A 20395-nucleotide genomic window follows, 5' to 3' on the forward strand; every position below is an offset into this window, starting at 1 on the left:
GTTGTGATTGAGACAGGTGATGTGTAATACTATGATGTGGTCGTGATATGGTTGTGATTGAGACAGATGATGTGTAATACTATGATGTGATCGTGATATGATTGTGATTGATAACATGTGCATATTCATTATTCATCCCATGTGTGAACTATCTGTTGCATGAGTTCTAAGACACTGATATGAGGATGGATGGATATGAGACACAGTTGAGACTAGCTCCGGCTAGAGATATATGAGATGGACTAGCTCCGGCTAGCGATTTAGATGCCGATGGGATCTGGTTCCGGCGGTGATACATGGTCCATGTGTGGCCCCCATGGGTTCTGATTTGAGTATTCAGCGCGGACTGATTACGTCAATAGATGTGTATCGTAGGACAGACATGCATCACGACTACTTGACATCATTATTGCATTTTGCATCGCATTTGCCTTATCTTTGTCTGTGATGTGTGGATTGTATCGATTTACCCTTCTTATGGGGAATTTGATCTACTTGCTCTTATTTGTTGATCTGAGGTTGATGAGGATATACTGTTGGTTTTGGCTGTTGAATATGATCTGTTTAGTATAGGTTGGTTGGTTTGCTGCTAGATTGAAGTTTCGGTGGTTCGGTTGGGATTGAAAAGAGTTGTTTGTATCTGCTAGTTTTGCTTAGTTTAGAGTTACTTGTGAGTACCTGTGGTTTTCGGTACTCACCCTTGCTTCTACACAATTGTGTAGGTTGACAGCTCTCTCTCAGATTCGGCTTAGTAGTTTCTTTAGCAGATTGAGCTTCGGGACATACTCGAGAGGTAGCGGTTCCTTCCAGACATGCCCTTGAGTTATCTTTACCTTCAGTTTTGTTCTATTCGAGAACTATACTCTGAGACTTGTATATTTTTATTCGAATTATGTATTTAGAGGTTTGTACATGTGACAAGCAAATTTTGGGTAGTGTTGAGTCTTAATTAAAGTCTTTTGCTTATTTATTATCTTTTATTCTCGTATTTCTACTTCTCTATCGTTGTGGTTGGGTTAGGCTGACGTGTCCGGTGGGAAATGGACACGTGCCATCACATCCGGATTTGGGGTGTGACATTAAAGTTATTCGGGTATAAGTACTAAAGAGATTAGTTTTGTGGGTATATATTAATGAAATTAGTTATGCGGGGTTTAGTTTTTCATGTAATAGTTATTTCAATTCCAGCTTTGTATTATATTATCTCATAACTTATACATATATTCTCTCATCAGTGGTGTATGTATGATTTTTTCTAAGCGATATCACCATTAAAGGTACAAGAATGGCTCAAGAAGAAAAAAGAACAAAAAAACATGAATAAAAATGTAGAAAAAAAGAAAGAACCAAACAAACATGAATAAAAAAGGAGAAAAAAGAAATGCCCCTGTAGGGGATCAAACTCGAGTTGTCACACCTAACAGGCAACGCCTTTGCCATGAGCTAGGAGTATTTTCACAAGGGGTGTCCTTTCAATTCTTTTAACCTTTATCTTTTATTTTTTATTTTTTTATATAGGTATTTTTCGTAAAAATTTTCAACGAACCCGTGACCTAGGTAGATCCGCCCCCGTCTCTCATAACTTATACATTAGTTATGCGAGATTGAAAGCCAGTTTCTAAATACATATTTGATGTACTAAATTTTATACATAGCAACTAAGATGCTACCAAATATAGTTCTAGTTATAAATTATAATGGTTTAAATCAGTACTCCTTAACCAACAACCAAACAACTCTTTACTCATTCTGTTCCTTTTTATTTATCCAGTATGTATTTTAATTATATCTTTCTTCACAATTTATTAATAAAATATTTATTTTTGTTAACTATTTTTAATAACATTATTAAAATTTAAATTTGACTAAGTCTCTACTCATAATAGTTGTCACCTGAAGCACATCGATGAAGATGGGAATGGGACTAATCTTTAGGATAAACATAAGATTTTGTTTTGAAAGGTATACCAAATATTCAAAGAGGTGATTCTTGTTTTTATTTTTTGTAAGGTATACCAAAATATTCAAAGAGGAGATTTTTTTAATTTTTATTTTTATCTTTGTGAAAGGTACGAATACCAAATAAATATTAAAGTTGGCTAATGTCATACAATCCAATGTGAAGGCTGCATTTTGTCAACTTTGACAAAACACAATTTGGTCCATTCTGAATTTCTGATGAGAGAAAAGTTATTCCTAGTTGTATTTTAGTATCTTTTATTTTGCTCTATAAATAGCTTAAGAGATTATAACATCCTCAAATTAATAAAGCAGCAAATTCAAAGAAATTAAACATATAATATAATGGCATTTTGCAAAGTTGGTATCCTTTCTCTCCTCCTACTGTCTGGTAAGGCAATTTCTTTGATGCATAGTAAAACTTCTTTATAATAACGTTATTTTTATCTCAATATTTATTGACTGTTATAAAAGAATGTTATTATAAAGAATAACGTTGTTTTTGGGTTTTTCATTAGGTATATTTTTGTTGGGAATCGAGGTGAAATATGGAAATGCACAAAAGATGTGTCTCCAGGTTTGTGACGATGAAGTTGCTTACATGACTTGCCCTTCTTCAGGAGAAGAGCAAATTAGTCCTGTTTGCGTTAACTGTTGCACCGCGGGTGAAGGCTGTAAATTATTCCACGCTGATGGATCGTTAATTTGTATAGGAACCCCTGAATAATATATACTTTCTTCGTTTCAAAATATAATGATTAAATATTCGTGTGTAATAAGGCCTGAGTTATTACTCTGGTGATTTCTAATGTAGTATGTTCATCCTGGCTTATAATAATTTGTATGTGCTTTTGAACATTTCAATTTAAAAAATAACAACTATTATATCATGGAGTCATGTTTGAAATTTAAATTCCTTGCATGGTAACAGAAGCAGATGAAAATGGGATAAAATAGCTATTTTTATACGTTACGTTTCTCTCTGTGTGAAATAAAAAGATTAATGAATGCATCAAAATAGCATAGAAAAATGCGTCTCTATGTATAGCCGAAGTTAAAAATTATAAACATTATTTAACCAAGAAGACTCTCTTTCAAGTTTCAAGCAACAATAAATAATCAAACTGAAAAAATAAACATGCTAATTCATTATGGAAGACTTCCTTTTTTTTGTGGTAAACAATATAATTATATTAATAAAACTTTATATGCATCATTACATTGATTATTTTAGTCGACACAAAATTTTCAATTAGATGCTCGAACAGATCCCTGTCAATTTGAGGTTAGACTTTTGTAAATCGCCCAACAATAGTCAGAGGCGGAGCTAGGTGAGGGTTTCATGGGTTCGTCCGAACCCAGTAGCTTTTTCGTAGACTTTATATTTGTACTGAAAAAATAATTAAATATATATGTATATTAACTTATAAACTCCTACCAAAATTAATTAACGATTATTAACGAAATTTAAAAACCTCAAACTCTTAATCCTTGATTCACCTTTGACAGTAATGAATCACTCGACAGACAGCCATAATGCCGTAATAATAATAAATGACAGCTCTTTTGTAAATCACCCAACAATAGTCAGAGGCGGAACTAGGTGGGGTTTATGGATTCGTTCGAACCCAGTAGTTTTTCCGTAGACTCTATATTTGTATTGAAAAAATAATTAAATATATATATATATATATATATATTAATTCGTAAACTCCTAACAAAATTAATTAACCGTTATTAATGAAATTTAGAACCTCAAACTCTTAATCCTTGATTCGGCTCTGACGGTAGTGAATCACTCGACAGACAGCCCGTAATAATAATATATAGGCTTTAGCTTTGAAAATCACTGAAGGCCTGGTATGGAAGTAGGGGTGGACATACTATGCTACGGTATTTGATTTTTTTTTTTTTTTTCAAATTAAAAGATATAAATTGAGATAAGTACAAGTAAGGGGGGCTAGGTCTTACTTTACTAATCCTAATGAGACAACAAATCTCTACTAATTAACAAGCATGAAGAAAAAAAGAACTAGAGAAAACTAGGTATTCTATAATCATCATGAAGTTTATAATGATCTTTATGATGATATTACAAATGAAGATGCTTAAGTAATGCAAGAACATAAAATCTAAGAATAAAGATGAGTTAGCAAGTTCATTTGATATATGTATGAACTAAAACAAATAGTTTGTCCGTCTAAAGTAATCTGAAGTATTTGCCTCTTGTCTTCTTCTTCAAATCTGTCCAAAAATAATTGATAGTTCATCACTTCTTGGATTTGTTGGATCTTGATAAAGTTGTTGACACTGTCATATGATTTTGCTTTGCTAGTCGCATTGGTAGGTGCCTTGAAACAAAATCCTCACTCACCTTACCATCCCAACTATGTTGTCTTCTATGTGTCTTCTTTTTGTATTTGGTGNAGTATTTGCCTCTTGTCTTCTTCTTCAAATCTGTCCAAAAATAATTGATAGTTCATCACTTCTTGGATTTGTTGGATCTTGATAAAGTTGTTGACACTGTCATATGATTTTGCTTTGCTAGTCGCATTGGTAGGTGCCTTGAAACAAAATCCTCACTCACCTTACCATCCCAACTATGTTGTCTTCTATGTGTCTTCTTTTTGTATTTGGTGCTTCCACTTCTTTGTTGTCTAGGTGAAAGATCCCCCTCCTTAGCCACCTTATCAAAGCATATATCCAACATTTCTTCTTCATCATCTTCATCGTATCCATCAGACATGTCATTGTCCAAGTCATAAAGAATATCTCTATCAGCCACGTTTACTTTTGTAGCACTCAAGTTAGATGATGTACCTATGACTGTCATAGATGGATTTGTTTTACTTGTAGGCACAATTTCAAGTGCTTGAGGGCTTAACTTACTCCTACGAGGTGAAGGAGTATGATTCTCTTCCTCAAATAAATTTGCCCATCTTGAAGCACTTTCCCCCCTCGTTTTTCCTTAGATTCATTCAAATTGTTTGTAGCCACCTCTTGATCTAAAATAAACACGGTAGGTGTATTTAGATTGATTTCTTTGCCATCTATCTTCTCCATAACAATGAACTCCTTTTCATGTGTCACAAGAGCTTGTTGATTAGTATGCTCGTTGTGACAACATTGTTTCAACTTTCCGGTTTGCTCAATCTGCTTGTCAAAGTCTAAAGTATTCCCAGATTCAGCAACTAATTCATCCGTTACATGTAGCCCTTCATATTGTCCAAACTACTCATCTCGCAACACATCAAACTGAGTACATTCAACGACACTATTACTCCTATCAAACTCAACATGTGTAGAATCTTTTTGATGCAAAATGTGATTATTTGAGGACTTAGAGCCAACCGTTTTTTTATGTGAGACCAAAGTCCATTGATTACTGGATTTTTCTGCGGTAGTGTTGCCTTTTTTGGCTTCATCTTGCCTTGATTTAGTAACCACGACTGCATTAAGCGAATCCAACTCTCTATTTTTCACAAATCTAGACGATAACTGCTCTGTAGCGACTTGTGATGTAACGATCAACTGCCTTGAGTTATTATCTATATTATTTTGTGCCTCAACATCAATATGGGCAGGAGTGGAAGAACTCGTTGTGGTCATACCAAGTTGCTCACTAATCTTAGAAGTCAGTGTCCCAGGTAACATAGTTTATATATCTTCTTTGTTCCCAGATGCTGCAGCAACAAGTAGGGGACCTGGTGCATCAACTCTTTCCACACTATTTTTTTCAGAATTGAAAGAAGTTGGTAATGTTACCTCTTTTTCAGTTTGTTGAAGAGAAAGAACTTTCTTTTTCTCATCCAAAATTGATCGCAAATCTCCTTCGAGTTTTTCCCCATTAATTTTTATTTCATCAATTAGTCCACTTTCTACCTCCATAGTCAGTCTACATTCTTCCTCCTTGTGACCCTGATATTTACATGTTGAGCAATATGAAGGCAGTTTGTCATAGACAATTTTTTGCAACACCTCTTTAACGACATCATTTTTTTCATCTTTAAAAAATATTCTAACTCTATCCGGAAGCGATGCTAATTTGGGTTTTTAATTTTAAAAATATTATTATATTATTATCATATTAAATTAATTAATTTGGTATGGTTTGATATTTTTAAGATCAGTTTTGTATTATATAGTTTGATAAGTCCGTAACCATAGTTTGTTCATCTTCGACTTATATATACTCATATTATAGAATTATGGCTTCAATTTTTCAAAAAAACAACTCAATTATATCATACTAATTAACACCTTACTCATTTAGGTTGTAGTGACTTCCTTTGTTAATCAATTACACAAAAAAAACATGTAAATCAAAATAAAGTAATCAAAATTTCAACGTCTAAACAGTTAGTTTTGTACTAATACTATAATGTAATATATATGATCTTTTATATATATATATATAGTATGGTATTTGATATTTCAATATTTATTTATAAATACCAAATAGTACATATCATACCGTACCGAATACCAAATTAATTTAAAATATATATTGTATACTATATCAAATTCATAATACTAAAACCACGATATTAAAAATTTTAATTTAATATGATAATTTGATATCTACCGTACCATGTTCACCCTTCCTATTAGGGGTGTTCACGGGTTGGTTTGGATCGGTTATTGGTCAAAACCAAAACGAAACCAACTTAATCGGTTTTAAAATTATCAAAACCAAACCAAACCAAATATAATATACATTTATCGGTTTGGTTATTTCGGTTTTGGTTTGGTTTGGTTCGGTTATTCGGTTATTAACCAAACATAAAAATAAAAGAAGCAATTCATTCAAAACGTGAAAAAAGTGACAATAATCCATTCAAACGAAAAAATAGTAAGAATGACTCGCATTACAGAACTTTGGATCATTGAATTTATTGAATAAAACTTCAAAATTCACTATTTTGGCATAGAAGAAAGAGACAATGACATTTTCAGTCTCACAATGAATTTTCATAGACACTCATATACATGGAACCAATAAGAAAAATGTTCTCACCTTGGACATTTTTTCTTTCATAAGTAAATTATAAATAAATTTTGATGAAACATATATAAAATCTTTAAAATTGTTTATGAATATAACATATTATGTATGTATAATAAAAAATTTATGTATATAACTTGTTGGTTTGGTTCGGTTATTTCTTTGATTTTTTTCGAACAAAACCATAACCAAACCAAATACTATCGGTTCTTAACAATCTAAAACCAAACCAACCAAAACCCAAATTAAATTGGTTCATTTAATCGATTTGGTTTGATTTTTCGATTTGGATTGGTTTTTATCCAAACCATGAACACCGCTACTTCCTATTATTGGGAGAATATTTTCTAGAGTGAGGATATTTATTGATGGTTCACAATTTGCAATCTGCCTTTGGTTCATTGTTGCGTTAATTTAGCTGGTCAATATGTACTATAATTGTTTGAAGACAAATTACGTTATGTCTTTGAGTACGTTCCTTTTTCATCACGAGACCGAAATGGTGAAAGATAAACCCTATATACCAATTATAAAATATTCAAGATTTGTATTAGCAAAGTTGAACATTATTTTTTATACCAATTATAAAACACGTGTTTTGTGTACTACGTATTTGTCTCAAGTGTCTACTTATAATAATTTGGATCGTAGCACATATATCGATGAAGATGGGAATGGGATTAATCTCTGGGATAAACATAAGGTTTTTTTTTCAAAGGTATACCAAATATTCAAACAGTTGGCTGGGTCATACAATCCAATGTGAAGGCTGCATTTGAGTTAAGTTTGACAAAATACAATTTGATCTATTATGATATGAGAAAAGTTATTCCTACTTGTATTTTAATATCTTTTATTTGCTCTATAAATAGCTTAAGAGATTATAAGTTATAACAGCCTCAAATTAATAATTACTAGTAAAGCAGCAAATTCAAAGAAACATACAATGGCCTTTTGCAAAGTTGGTATCCTTTCTCTCCTCCTATTGTCCGGTAAGGCTTCTTTCATATATCGTAAAACCTCTTTATAATTAATGACGTTGATTGTCTTGATATTTATTGACTGCTACAACATAATATTGTTATAAAAAAAACCTATAATATACAAACAAACAAAAAAAGACAAAATAGTTCACTTTTACCCTCTTGTTAAATTTTGGCAGCAACTAATTAATTAACAACTCTCCATACAAGCTGACATATACTTTAATATATACTCCAATAGAATTGATGACCTGGCTATCCAACATGAAGAGAAAAAAAATCTCCCTCAATCATGGACTTTATTTACCCTATTAAGTATCCTAATTCATATGTACCGAAGATTGTTATAGAAAGGTCTGATTGTATTTTATTACACTTTAAAACTTTCAAGCCAAAAAATGTAATCTTGTACGTACCTTGCTGATTGTGTTGATCATTTGGGTGATTTTTTATAGGTATATTTTTGTTGGGAATTGAGGTGGAATATGGAAATGCACAAAAGATGTGTCTCCAGGTTTGTGACAATGAAGTTGCTTACATGACTTGCCCCTCTTCAGGAGATGAAAAAATTACTGAAGTATGCGTCAATTGTTGCACAGCAGATGAAGGCTGTAAATTATACCGTGCTGATGGATCGTTAATTTGTACTGGAACCCCTGAATAATATATATCCATCCTTAACAAAATGTAACCATTAAAATTTAAATTCCTATTCGTGTGTAATAAGGCCTGAGTTGTTTTACTCTGGCGGTTTGTAATAATATTTTCATCCTACAGCTATTTTGTTTTAAAGATTTTAATATAAAAATGGAAAGCAGATGCAAACTTTTTCTTTCAATAATCGACCAAATGACTACAAGATCATCATCAAACGGAAAAGACAAACTTGTTAGGAGGAGACAGCCAGTAATTTTTTTTTATTAATGGACTATAACTAGTAAATTTATCCGCTCTTCGCCCAATATGAAAAACATCAATTAATTGAGAAGTAATTATTTTACAATTAATTTAGTCGATAATTTTTTTTCAATTTGATGCATATAAGAATGAAATTACAAAAATTCCTTAAAATTTATTGGTTTTCTCATTATTTGTGGTATGTTTTTGACAATTCTATTGACCGCCTCAGTTATATTCAAGGACTTACCTTCTGACAGCGTCAAGAATTTACCTAAAGCTAATATTGTTGACGTTAAGCCTCCAAATGGTACTTCATTTCCCCTTTTCTTTAGCTTTTTGTTGTTGAACTTATAGTTGATTCTACTCGATTCACATTCATGTCTACCGCGATTTTAAAGAAAACATTTTCCAGGTTGCATTTGCTAATGCAATGAAGTGTATTCATTTGTTGTTCCACATCAATAACAAGAGAATGTTGAAGTACATTCTCTGTTTTTCCCATTCATTGTTGCGTTAACGGGTGAAAATGTAGTATGTTCTCTCTGTGTGTGCGTAGCTTGTTCTTCTAGTTTGATTGTGGATCTAACAGTTAGATAAGTGCTTGATGGTTTGTGCTGTTTAGAGTTGCTTTGCAATAAGTAATCACTTTTGTTTAATTTCTTTTTTGTTTTATTTTCAGCCATAGTTAATTCTTGGTGGCCTTCTTCCTTCAGGAATTGATGAAACATCTTGTCTAAGTAGATACGAATCCGCCTTATATCATAAAGAACTGCTTCACGAGCCATCGTCTTACCTCATCTCAAGATTACGAGACTACGAGGCACTTCACAAGCAATGTGGTCCTCATACAAAATTATACAACAGGAGCGTGGAGCTTATCAAGTCTGGCCAATACAATGGATCAGCAGAGTGTAATTACTTGGTTTGGATATCCTTTAGTGGTTTAGGAAATAGGATGCTAACTTTAGCTTCTGCTTTCCTATATGCTCTTCTTACAAATCGAGTCCTACTTGTTGATCCTGGAGTTAACATGCCTGGTCTATTCTGTGAACCTTTTCAAGACGTTTCCTGGTTGATTCCTCCTGATTTCCCTCTATTCAATCAGTTTAGTACCTTTGATCAGAAATCTCCTCGTTCCTACGGTTATATGGTGAAGCACAATGTCATAAGCAATTCATCGACTCTACCTCCCTACATCTACCTACATTTAGCCCATGACTATGATGATCAAGATAAATTATTTTTCTGTGATCAGGATCAAAGTTTTCTCAAGAAAATCCCCTGGCTAGTCATGAAGACAAATAACTATTTTGTGCCTTCTCTATTCTTGATCCCATCATTTGAGCAAGAATTGAGTAATCTTTTTCCCGAAAAAGTAACCATCTTCTATTTTCTAAGTAGATATCTGTTTCATCCCACAAATTCTGTATGGGGGCTTGTAAAGAGGTACTATCAAGCTTATTTAGAACGAACAGACGAAAAATTAGGCATTCAAATTAGAGTCTTGGAGACAGATGCCGGTCCTTTGAAGTATGTACTGGATCAAATCATCGATTGTACAATGAAGGAGAATCTGCTGCCACAAGTTAACCGGTCCAGTGAGCCTATAGTCTTCAACCAGTCCGCGAAGCAGAGGAAGACCATATCTGTCCTGATAACTTCTTTAAGCCCTGGATACTCAGAAGAGTTCCGAAAAATGTACTGGGAGAATCCCACAGTTACAGGAGAGATAGTTAGCGTTTATCAGCCAAATCAGGAGGAATATCAGCAGAGTGAGAATCTGTTGCACGAAAAAAAGGCGTTGGCAGAAATGTATCTACTGAGTTTAAGTGACAAATTGATTACAAGTGCATGGTCGACTTTCGGATATGTGGCTCAGGGTCTTGGAGGGCTGAAGCCCTGGATACTATACAAGCCTAATGAGAACAAAACAGCACATAATCCGCCTTGTGTTCGAGCTACATCATTCGAGCCATGTTTCCATGCCCGGCCTAACTATGATTGCAAAAAGAAAACGCCAACAGACACTAGCAAAATCGTTCCTCATGTCAGGCACTGTGAGGATGTGAGCTGGGGCTTAAAGCTATTTGAATAAAATGGTGAATTATAGGGCTGTCAAAATGAGCTCAAATACACGCTGGTCCGCCCAACACACCCATTTGACACCTTTAGTGAATTATAACATTTTTGGTGATCCAAAGAGTGAGTAGAGTAATTTTCTCTTCCTTTGTTCTTGTTGAAATATTAGTACAAAATTGCCAATCGCTTCAAAGCTTCATTAATTGATTTTCTTAATTGGGACCATTCTTAAAACAAAATAACATATCAAACCAATTAAAGACAATTGATTTATAGATAAGTTCGCCAAAATCAGTTTAGTAGTAATAACTCATAACATCGATTATTTATACTCCCTCCATCTCAAATTATTTGTCCTTATTTTTAAAAATAGTTATCTTAAATTATTGATCATTTTAGAGTAATTATTCTTGAAGACTTCAAATACTTCAGTTATGGGGTGGTGATAAATAAGTAGAGTAAAAATTCAATAAAGAATAAGGATACAGAACACTTTTTATTTTTTACTAAAAAAATCTTATTATATTCTTGGGGCTCGAGAACAAAATCCATGTATGATATTAACTAATTAGAAATAATAATCAAAAGCACCCCTAGACTTTGAGAAAATTTATTTAGTATCTAGTTATATACATGTCAATATCTATCTTACAAGAGAAAATTTACTTGGTATCTAGTTATTTTCTACTTTTGTTACTTTAAATCTTTTTATACTATCACTTCACTTAGAGCCTAGAGGCGGCTCGACGAAATTGATAATTTAATGCGAAGCCTTGAATATTTTTTTAAAAAACTTTGTATATATTTTTATTTGAATTCTATTTTCTTACTTTTTGAGATGTAAATATATCAATGTAATCACTCTTGAAACATTATTGATCTTATGTAAGATTTTATCAATTTTAGTTTGAAAACTTGTATCCGGATATGCAATTGTTACATAAATAGTTAACATTATTTGGTGAGTAATATTAGAGCCGTCAATATGGACTAGGCTCGTTGGGGTGGGTTGGCCTAACCCGTGATTTGATAAGGCTGAGGTAAGATTTTTTATGTATATAAGACAAGACATAAATGTCATAATTTTTTTTTTCATTCTATATTTGTAGAAGAATGATACGATTCATTCTAAATTATTTTATCAAGTAGATCATTATTTTTGTTTGTTTAACATCTATGAAAACAAATTTAAGTATATTCAAAATCAATCTATAGATAGATCAATAGACTTTGTTTCTTCGTATAATTTTATAGAAGATCTAATATTTTGACATTTATCGTTTCAATCTATTCTCTTAAATAATTTTATACAAATAAAAAAATATCACTAAATAAGTTATTTAATTTGAATGTATATGTTTTATATGATATTAAACAAACATTGGAGCATGTGATATTTCACTGTTAATTAAGATAACTTCTAAGTTATTGGTTGATTTTATGAAAAATAAAAAAGATATTTTGCTATAGATTGTCATTTCTATTAACCTCAAATATATTTAAGATTGTAATATTGGGAAAATTGTATATAATAACAAATTATTAATTTAAATTAAATGCTACAAATATAGTTTGATTTAACTGTACCCCATAGCAAATTGTTGCTATTTCGCCTCTCTGCTGGTGAATCTCGCTCGCCACTCTCGTTCTCTCCCTCACCTCTCTCGCTTTTTATACAAACGCAAATGTATAAAATGTGTTTGTGTTTGTATCAAGCGAGAGAAAATTGTATATATACATATATTTTCGTTCCCCTCTCTCCCCTCTCCCAGATCTCGCTCGCTCACTCGCCTCTCTCACCTCTCTCACTTTATACAAAAACGCAAATGTATAAAATGTGTTTGTATTTGTATAAAGCGAGAGAAAATGGTATATATACATATATTTTCATTCCTCTCTCTCCCCTCTCCAAGATCTCGCTCGCTCACTCGCTTCTCTCACTTTATACAAACACAAATGTATACATTGTGTTTGTGTTTGTGTAAAGTAAGAGAAAATTGTATATACAAATACAAATGCATATATTTTCGTCCTATACACTTATGATTATACAAATATGATCTTCCTCTGCCAAGTTTTCTGTTGTCTTTCTCTCTTTCTCGCTTTATACAAACACAAATTATACAATTGATATTTTGTATATGTATACCAAAGCAAATTATACAACTGCTTTCTTTTGTATAGTATAGCGAAATTATAAAACTGCTTTCTTTTGTATATGTATAGTGAAATATACATATTTATGTTTTCTATGGAGCGCAATTATGCAAACTATAGCTATAGCATACAAATATGATTTTTGTGTTTGTTATATGTGAAAGTTGCTCTAAATATTATGCTTACTTGTCACGTTATAAAAGTTTGAACCAAAGTTGTCTTTTTTTAATGAAAAAATCTATTATATTGTGGAGGAAAGAGGGAGAAAAAGGGGGACAGTAAGATTCTCACAGATACAATATCAGGAGCGGGATTTAGTGAACAAACTTATGGGTTCAGGTATTTATTGTTTGTAATAAGTATTCGAGGTGTCAAGTGACTCTATTCGTATGCGCATTAGGTTACATCAACGAATACATGAGTTTGTGTAATCATAGTTTATTCATTCATTCTAACTTCAATTGTATTTTCAGTTGTTCTAATTTTACTTGTTTCATTTGCTTTAGTGTATCAATTGTTATCACACATATACTCTAATAGTTGTACAATCTTTATGAATACAACTACAGCAGGTTGTTGTGTCCACTTAAATTTTCTTCATACACTAAAGGCAAAATACATAAATACAAGGGTGTATATAAGGGTACAAACAATAAAAATACATTGTACAATCAAGATGACAGTGCCAATGTATAATGATTGTCAGAAAATTTCTCCTTCATAATACACAAATACAAGCAAAATACAAATATATACAACAATGTTTTACAAAAGTTTCAGATCTACAAAATTTATGCAAAAATACAGAGATTAGTCGGAAAATACAGTAAAATGAAATACAAAAAATTCAGAGAGAGAGAGAGAGTAAAGTATAGTTATGAATTGTAATTTTTTAAAAGTATAAGTATGAACAACAAATACAATGTATATAGCTATAGCATGTAAGATTTCCATTTTTAGGACTTTATATATGTGTTACAAAAAATTAAAATTATTAAATGTGTGTAAATAATATAATTTGAGCCCAGTAAATTAAATGGGCTTAGCCGTAATAGAGTCTTAATTAGCTCGACTTCACAATATTCAAATTCTATATTACATATTATTACCTCTGGACTTATTTACCAGAATTGATATTTGCCTGGTCAAGTTAGATTCCAAATTCTATTACTTGTATATTTCACTTGATATAATTTAATTTGGAACACTATAATAGTATCAGTGAATAATCAAAAATGAAATTTCCAACCAAACATAGGGTGTGTATTCGATTCGAAGGAAAATAATTTTCATTTTATATTAATTTTTTTGTGTTCGATATGTAAGCAAAAAAGAAAAAATACTATAGCAATCGGGTTATTATGTACTTTAAGCTGTTGTCGATAATTAAGTGTCGCTAAAAATCATTTTTTATGTAGTGAGTGAAGGGAAGATAAGGCGCTAAGTATGGAAATGACACACAGTCAATATAAGATATAAATTGTGAAATTTGTTTTTCCTACTTCCAAAAATTCTTTTCAATTTTTTTAATCAATTGAATATAAGAAAATTAAAATTGGAAACCCACCGAACACACCAATATAATAGTTCTAGTCTGCTAGGTTCACACCCTTAGTACGAATAATTATTTGGTATTGTATGATAACTTAATTAATTGTTTATAGTGGCCTTTTGGATCCTCCTCTTTAGTTTAATTACCAGGATCTATGGCTTCCTTAACTTTTCTCCACTTCTAATTATCTTCTACCTGCTAACAAAATAAGGGCAAAAAAGCAATTTGGTCATTAATTAAGTTGGACCTAACATATATATTATTAAAATATTATGTTATGTACACGGCAACAAAAGTAATCTTTAGTGGCAATGAATTAATGACAATAATATAATTGTCGTTAAAGATGTATTTTCAGCGGCAATTAGCATTTTTTGTAAATGTCCCTAAAGCCTATAATAACATTAGAGCCCGTTTGGATTGGCCTATTTTAGGTGCTTTTAAGCCAAAATAGTTTTTAAGCAGTTTTGAAGTGTTTGGGTAAAGTTAAAAAATGTTTATACACACTTATTTTTAAGTCAAAATAACAAAAATAAGCCAAAAGCCATAAGTTAGAAATCTTAACTTATGGCTTTTGGATTATAAGTCACAAGCCAAAAACCAATCCAAATAGGCCCTTAAATCTAATAACAATTAACTAATGCTGATAAATACTTTACTACTCTTTATTAATGTGTATATTTATTGATGTTAAAAAATATTTTTATTGTAATGGTAGTTGGAAATCATAGAGCAGGAAATAGTGGGCTAATCATTCAAGTCCAATGATATTATAGACATATTCAAAATTCTCAACTTGTATTGGTGGAGTAATAGTTATCATTCCAGTACTACTATTTTATTTGTTTATATTCTCATAATGGAACTTTCAATCATATATATCAGTGTTAATAACAATCAGATTAACCTAGTTAATTTAATAATTGCCTTCCCACATTGTCAGTCATTAGTGGATTAGGGCTTCTACAATCTAAAATGTTACAATATTAGTAGAATTAGATGTTTCCCGCTGCAAATTAATTTTAAAAATTGTGTTATGAAATATGATTTTTCATTCTTTTTTTTATTTATATTGAAATAGCTCACTGGGAAAATGTACGTTGGGAAACATATTCTTACTGAAATATTAAAAAGTTTTCTAATTTTTTTCTCTTTAAAGCACTGCTATATCCCATCGATTGAATCAAAATATATGTGAAAATAGCAATTAAACATTTTTCGGTGGAAAATTTGAATGGAAAAATAGCGAGTTTTAGTAGTGTATGTGTTCTCTGAATCAAGCTAATCTAACCTATTCTTAATTGGTCATTTAACTGCAATAACATTCTTAATTGGTCATTTAACTGCAATAACAACATACCTAATAAAATCTCACAAGTAAAATTTAAAGAAAATAAAGTGTATGCAGAATTTATTCCAATCTCGTGAAGGTTTTAAGTAGTTATTCATGGGCTAGTAAATAAAATATTACCTTTCATTGCAATTAGACAACATATTAACTTAAGTAATTTCCCCTTTTTAATAAGTAATTTCTTTCAAACGTACGATAATTAGGTATATAAGTTTAATTTACAATATAAAAGATTTTTTCTAAGATATGATCAAGTCATCTGAAGATAAATTATATATAATTAATTTATTCATACCAAGTGAGTGTGTGAGACTAATAAAAGTTGCTGTATATACTATGTTAAAACGCATTATAGCCGTGCTATAAAAGTTCTTTAAATCTATATAATAGCTCGACAATTAGCAAGGCCCGGTCGAATTAAGAACTCTACTCTTAATCAGCTCAATTCACTAATGAATCACCATTATCTAATTTAAAATTAGAAAACGTGACAGAAAAATTAATTACGTACTCCATATAATCAAGTGGAGCTAGAATTATATAAATAATCAGAATTTGGCAGAATGTCATGAAAGTGTGTCGGACTTCCAACAAAATGTATAAAATTAAAAAAATTACTAAGAAGCCGTTTGGGCTAGTGAAGGTAAATTATGCGAAATTGCGAATATTAAATTCTACAAAAGTAATACCACGTGTAGTAGTTAGTTATGAGGTAAAATTATTTATGTACTATAAAATTAGTATGATGTTTGGTTTACAATTCAGAAAACTCTATAATTCATACACGTAGAAGTTGTGACAAAATCTGTATATTATTTTATAAAGGATATAATATGAAATAACTAATAGTATATGAATAGCAAATCCTTGTATAAAATAATATATTGATTTTCTCGTAACTTATCTCTACATCAATACTATACTTGCATAACTCTTGCCGGCAGTGGCAGAGTCACCTTATGGTGAGGGGTTCTGAACCCCTCGATGAAAAATTATACTATTTATACATGATTAAAATAACTTTTATGTGTATATACTATATAGTATATGTCGAACTCCCTTTGATTAGTTAGTGTGTATATTTCTTCCTTAGTGAAAGTCATGGCTCCACCACTACTGGCTACCAAATTAGTAAGTACTCCATATACGAAATATTTGTTGTGTACACATTAAGAAAATGGCGGACAGCAGAAACACACTAATGGAAATGATGATGTGAGTAGTGTGAGAGTGGATGTTGAAATGGACCACTTTGTAGGGCCAAAAGGAGCTTCCTTTTTGTTGTTTTGCATGTGCTTTGTGCACATAGACGCGTTTCCACATCTATAAATAGCCTCCAATATCATGCAATACTCATTCAACTACAAATTCCCATGGCGAAGCTTAAAATTGTTAACATTGTTTTCTTTCTCTTATTAGGTATAGGAATATGTTCAGCCGCTAGAACCCTCCTCACTTATGGTGAGGCAGGCGCTTATGGTGGTGGAGGAGGTTCCGGTGGAGGTGGTGGTTATGCAGCTGGAGGACACGATGGTGGATATGCTGGAGGAGGTGGTAGTGGAAGTGGAGCTGGAGGTGGCCATGCTGGTGGTGGATATGCTGGAGGAGGTGGTGGTGGAAGTGGAGCTGGAGGTGCTCATGCTGGCGGAGGACATGATGGTGGATATGCTGCTGGAGGTGGTGAAGGTGGTGGTAGTGGATATGGTGGTGCAGGGTCAGCAGATGGTGGATATGCTGCTGGAGGTGGTGGAGGTAGTGGTGGTGGTGGTGGTAGTGCAGTTGCTGGAGGTGGAGCACATGGTGGTGGTGCATATGCTGGAGGTTCAGGAGGAGGTACTGGCGGCGGCTATGGTGCTGGTGGGGCACCTGGGGGTGGATATGGTGGTGGAGGTGGACATGGAGGCGGTGGTGGTAGTGCTTATGCTGGAGGAGAAGGAGGAGCCTCAGGTGGTGGATATGGTAGTGGAGGAGGAGCTGGTGGTGGTGCCGGAGGAGCACATGGAGGAGCATATGGTGGCGGCGGTGGTAGTGGGGCCGGTGGTGGTGGTGCCTATGCCGGTGGAGAGCATGCTGGTGGTTACGGAGGAGGTGCTGGAGGTGGTGAAGGTGGTGGACACGGTGGTGGCTACGCTCCTTGAGTGGTCATTCAAATCACCATTTGCTCTTACCTACACTATTAAAAAATAATGTAATGAAATTGTGGTAGGAAGATGTTATATATATATATATTCGAAGAAAAAAGAATTGCAGTAAAGACCTGCAATCTTTCAAGTGTAATGTCGTTTCCTTTAAAAGCAACATTAAGATATGATTGCTTGTATTGAAATGGTTGGCAAATATTTTCAATCTATAAGTTGCATGCATGCAATAACTAGCAATGATATATATCTTGGGCTAAGTAACCTTTGAGGAACTATTGATCATAAAACATACAAAGGAACAAAAGAACTAGATCCACGAGAAAAAAATATTTGAGTAGAAGAAGATAAAAGAATTTGCTTACCATGTAGATATACTGTTGATATATTTTTTTAAAAAAACTTTTTCAGTCTTGTGTTACCCAAACACTTTGAAAAATAAAAAACAGCTTAAAAGTCAAAGGCAAGAGACGAAAAGAATAAGTTCATTTCGGGTCACAGAAAGAATCGGATCGAAAAAGAGAGATTAGGCACATAAAATAAATCAATTTAAACACCATATTAAATTAGGAGTTAGGACCCCTTTCTCCCCTGCATAGAAATAAGAATTACAAGAATTTCATGTTGGCCCAAATGTATGTGGTCAAATACAATTTTGGGAGGATTAATAGATAGTAGAGTGTCGAAGAATAATGCTCGTCTTGGACAGTTAAGAACACATCAAGCATTCTGTCTTTACTTAAGGATTCTATCTTTGATGAGTTCGAACTCCAACATATTGGGTGTGTTTGGTACGAAGGAAAATGTTTTCCTGGAAAACAAGTTGATTTTTGACTTATTTTCTCATGTTTGGTTGGTGATTAGAAAATATTGTTCGGAAAAGATTTTGTGTTTGATTTATGAATGAAAAATGATTTTGAGAAATATTTTTTATTTTTATTAGAGTAGAAAATAATTTTTGAAATTGANTTTTTTTTTAGGGGGTGGGGGTGGGTGGTGGTGGTGGGGAGGTCAAGGGTAGGGGTGAAAAAATGAAATTTTTTGAAGTTGAAAATATTTTTTAAAAAACAAACTTTAATTATTTTTTTTGGGGGGTGGGGGCCTGGTAGGGGGTGGTGGGGTCAAGGGTATGGGTGGAAAAATGAAATTTTGAAGTTGAAAATATTTTTAAAAAACAAACTCAATTTGTTTTCTTTTATCTTATTTTGAGAAATGCACATTCAATGTTTCAACCTTCCATATATTTTGATTTTTGACATTCCAAGTTGTCACGCATCTTCCTATATTCCAAGCTAATTTTTAAAATATTTCATTTGGTAGGATTCCATGCTCTATATACTTTATAATAATAAAAAAAAGAGCAACTTTCACATATAGCAAACACAAAATTCATATTTGTATGTTATAGCAAAGTTTGCATAATTGCGCTCCATAGCAAACATAAATATGTATATTTCGCTATACATATACAAAAGAAATCAGTTGTATAATCTGCTTTGGTATAGATATACAAAAAGATCAATTGTATAAAGTGAGAGAGGCGAGTGAGTGAGCGAGATCTGGGAGAGTGGTGAGCGATATCTGGGAGAGGGGAACGAAAATATATGTATATATACAATTTTCACGCATTTTATACATTTNTTTTTTTTTGATAAGTTAGAGTAATACACTATCAAAAATATAAATTAATAGTCGAAAAAATTCAACAAAGTGACTTACAATTTTTCTTTTGTTTGTTTCTTCTTAAACATTCAAGTATTACATAAACATATTAAAGTAGGGTTATACCATGTTATCAATATCTTGTATCAGATTTTATGGTTCTAATTCTTATCTTTATGTAAAGTTTGTCAACTTATTACTTATAGTATTATGTTAACAATTTATATAATGATTGCCTCAGTAAAAGAATATTTTTCAATGTTGAATTGATAAAATATTACTTAAAATTAATAATTAAAAACGATATTAAAAAAAATCATTTTAAGAAAAGATATCAAGTAATAATTTGCACTTAAAAATTTTTAAAAAATAAACAACTATATTTGATATTTATATAGATTTTAGGCCTCACTTAAATTTTGTTTTAGGCCTCAAATTACGTTGAGCCGCCCCTGGGTAGGGGTGAAAAAATAAAAATTTGAAATATAAAATATTTTTAAAAAAACAAACTTAATTTTTTTTTTGGGGGGTGGGGGGTCGAGTGTAGGGGTGAAAAAATAAAATTTTGAAATTGAAAATATTTTTTAAAAACATACTTAATTTTTTTTT

General features: G+C 32.2%; 6 protein-coding genes across 6 annotated transcripts in view; 5 read left to right on the forward strand and 1 right to left on the reverse strand.

The window, feature by feature from the left end:
• Window positions 1-20395, forward strand: part of LOC125875055 (inactive poly [ADP-ribose] polymerase RCD1-like) — a 485870-nt gene that overhangs the window by 355692 nt on the left and 109783 nt on the right. The window lies entirely within an intron of this gene.
• LOC125875097 (dolichol-phosphate mannose synthase subunit 2-like) overlaps window positions 1-20395 on the reverse strand; it is a 250508-nt gene that overhangs the window by 222466 nt on the left and 7647 nt on the right. The window lies entirely within an intron of this gene.
• LOC125875096 (proteinase inhibitor PSI-1.2-like) lies at window positions 2231-2826 on the forward strand. The gene is made up of 2 exons (XM_049556178.1): window positions 2231-2350; window positions 2478-2826. Exons 1-2 carry the CDS (start codon window positions 2305-2307, stop codon window positions 2684-2686), a joined length of 255 nt encoding a protein of 84 aa, XP_049412135.1. The 5' UTR covers window positions 2231-2304; the 3' UTR covers window positions 2687-2826.
• On the forward strand, window positions 7874-8721 carry LOC125875095 (proteinase inhibitor PSI-1.2-like). Its single transcript, XM_049556177.1, has 2 exons — window positions 7874-7956; window positions 8403-8721. Exons 1-2 carry the CDS (start codon window positions 7911-7913, stop codon window positions 8609-8611), a joined length of 255 nt encoding a protein of 84 aa, XP_049412134.1. The 5' UTR covers window positions 7874-7910; the 3' UTR covers window positions 8612-8721.
• Window positions 8797-10942, forward strand: LOC125873527 (galactoside 2-alpha-L-fucosyltransferase-like). The gene is made up of 2 exons (XM_049554446.1): window positions 8797-8853; window positions 9533-10942. Exons 1-2 carry the CDS (start codon window positions 8797-8799, stop codon window positions 10940-10942), a joined length of 1467 nt encoding a protein of 488 aa, XP_049410403.1.
• Window positions 17347-18148, forward strand: LOC125875083 (glycine-rich cell wall structural protein 1.8-like). Its single transcript, XM_049556161.1, has one exon. The coding sequence runs from the start codon at window positions 17360-17362 to the stop codon at window positions 18122-18124; it is 765 nt and encodes a 254-aa protein (XP_049412118.1). The 5' UTR covers window positions 17347-17359; the 3' UTR covers window positions 18125-18148.

The sequence above is a fragment of the Solanum stenotomum genome, chromosome 8 (assembly GCF_019186545.1).
Source record: "Solanum stenotomum isolate F172 chromosome 8, ASM1918654v1, whole genome shotgun sequence".
In the NCBI taxonomy this organism is placed as follows: domain Eukaryota; kingdom Viridiplantae; phylum Streptophyta; class Magnoliopsida; order Solanales; family Solanaceae; genus Solanum; species Solanum stenotomum.

Coding starts and splice junctions, on each gene's coding strand:
- LOC125875096 (XM_049556178.1), top strand. CDS start 2,305: ATGGCATTTTGCAAAGTTGGTATCCTTTCTCTCCTCCTACTGTCTG. Junction 2,351..2,477: donor TTCTCTCCTCCTACTGTCTG/GTAAGGCAATTT, acceptor GTTTTTCATTAG/GTATATTTTTGTTGGGAATC.
- LOC125875095 (XM_049556177.1), top strand. CDS start 7,911: ATGGCCTTTTGCAAAGTTGGTATCCTTTCTCTCCTCCTATTGTCCG. Junction 7,957..8,402: donor TTCTCTCCTCCTATTGTCCG/GTAAGGCTTCTT, acceptor GATTTTTTATAG/GTATATTTTTGTTGGGAATT.
- LOC125873527 (XM_049554446.1), top strand. CDS start 8,797: ATGACTACAAGATCATCATCAAACGGAAAAGACAAACTTGTTAGGAGG. Junction 8,854..9,532: donor TTGTTAGGAGGAGACAGCCA/GTAATTTTTTTT, acceptor TTTCAGCCATAG/TTAATTCTTGGTGGCCTTCT.
- LOC125875083 (XM_049556161.1), top strand. CDS start 17,360: ATGGCGAAGCTTAAAATTGTTAACATTGTTTTCTTTCTCTTATTAGGT.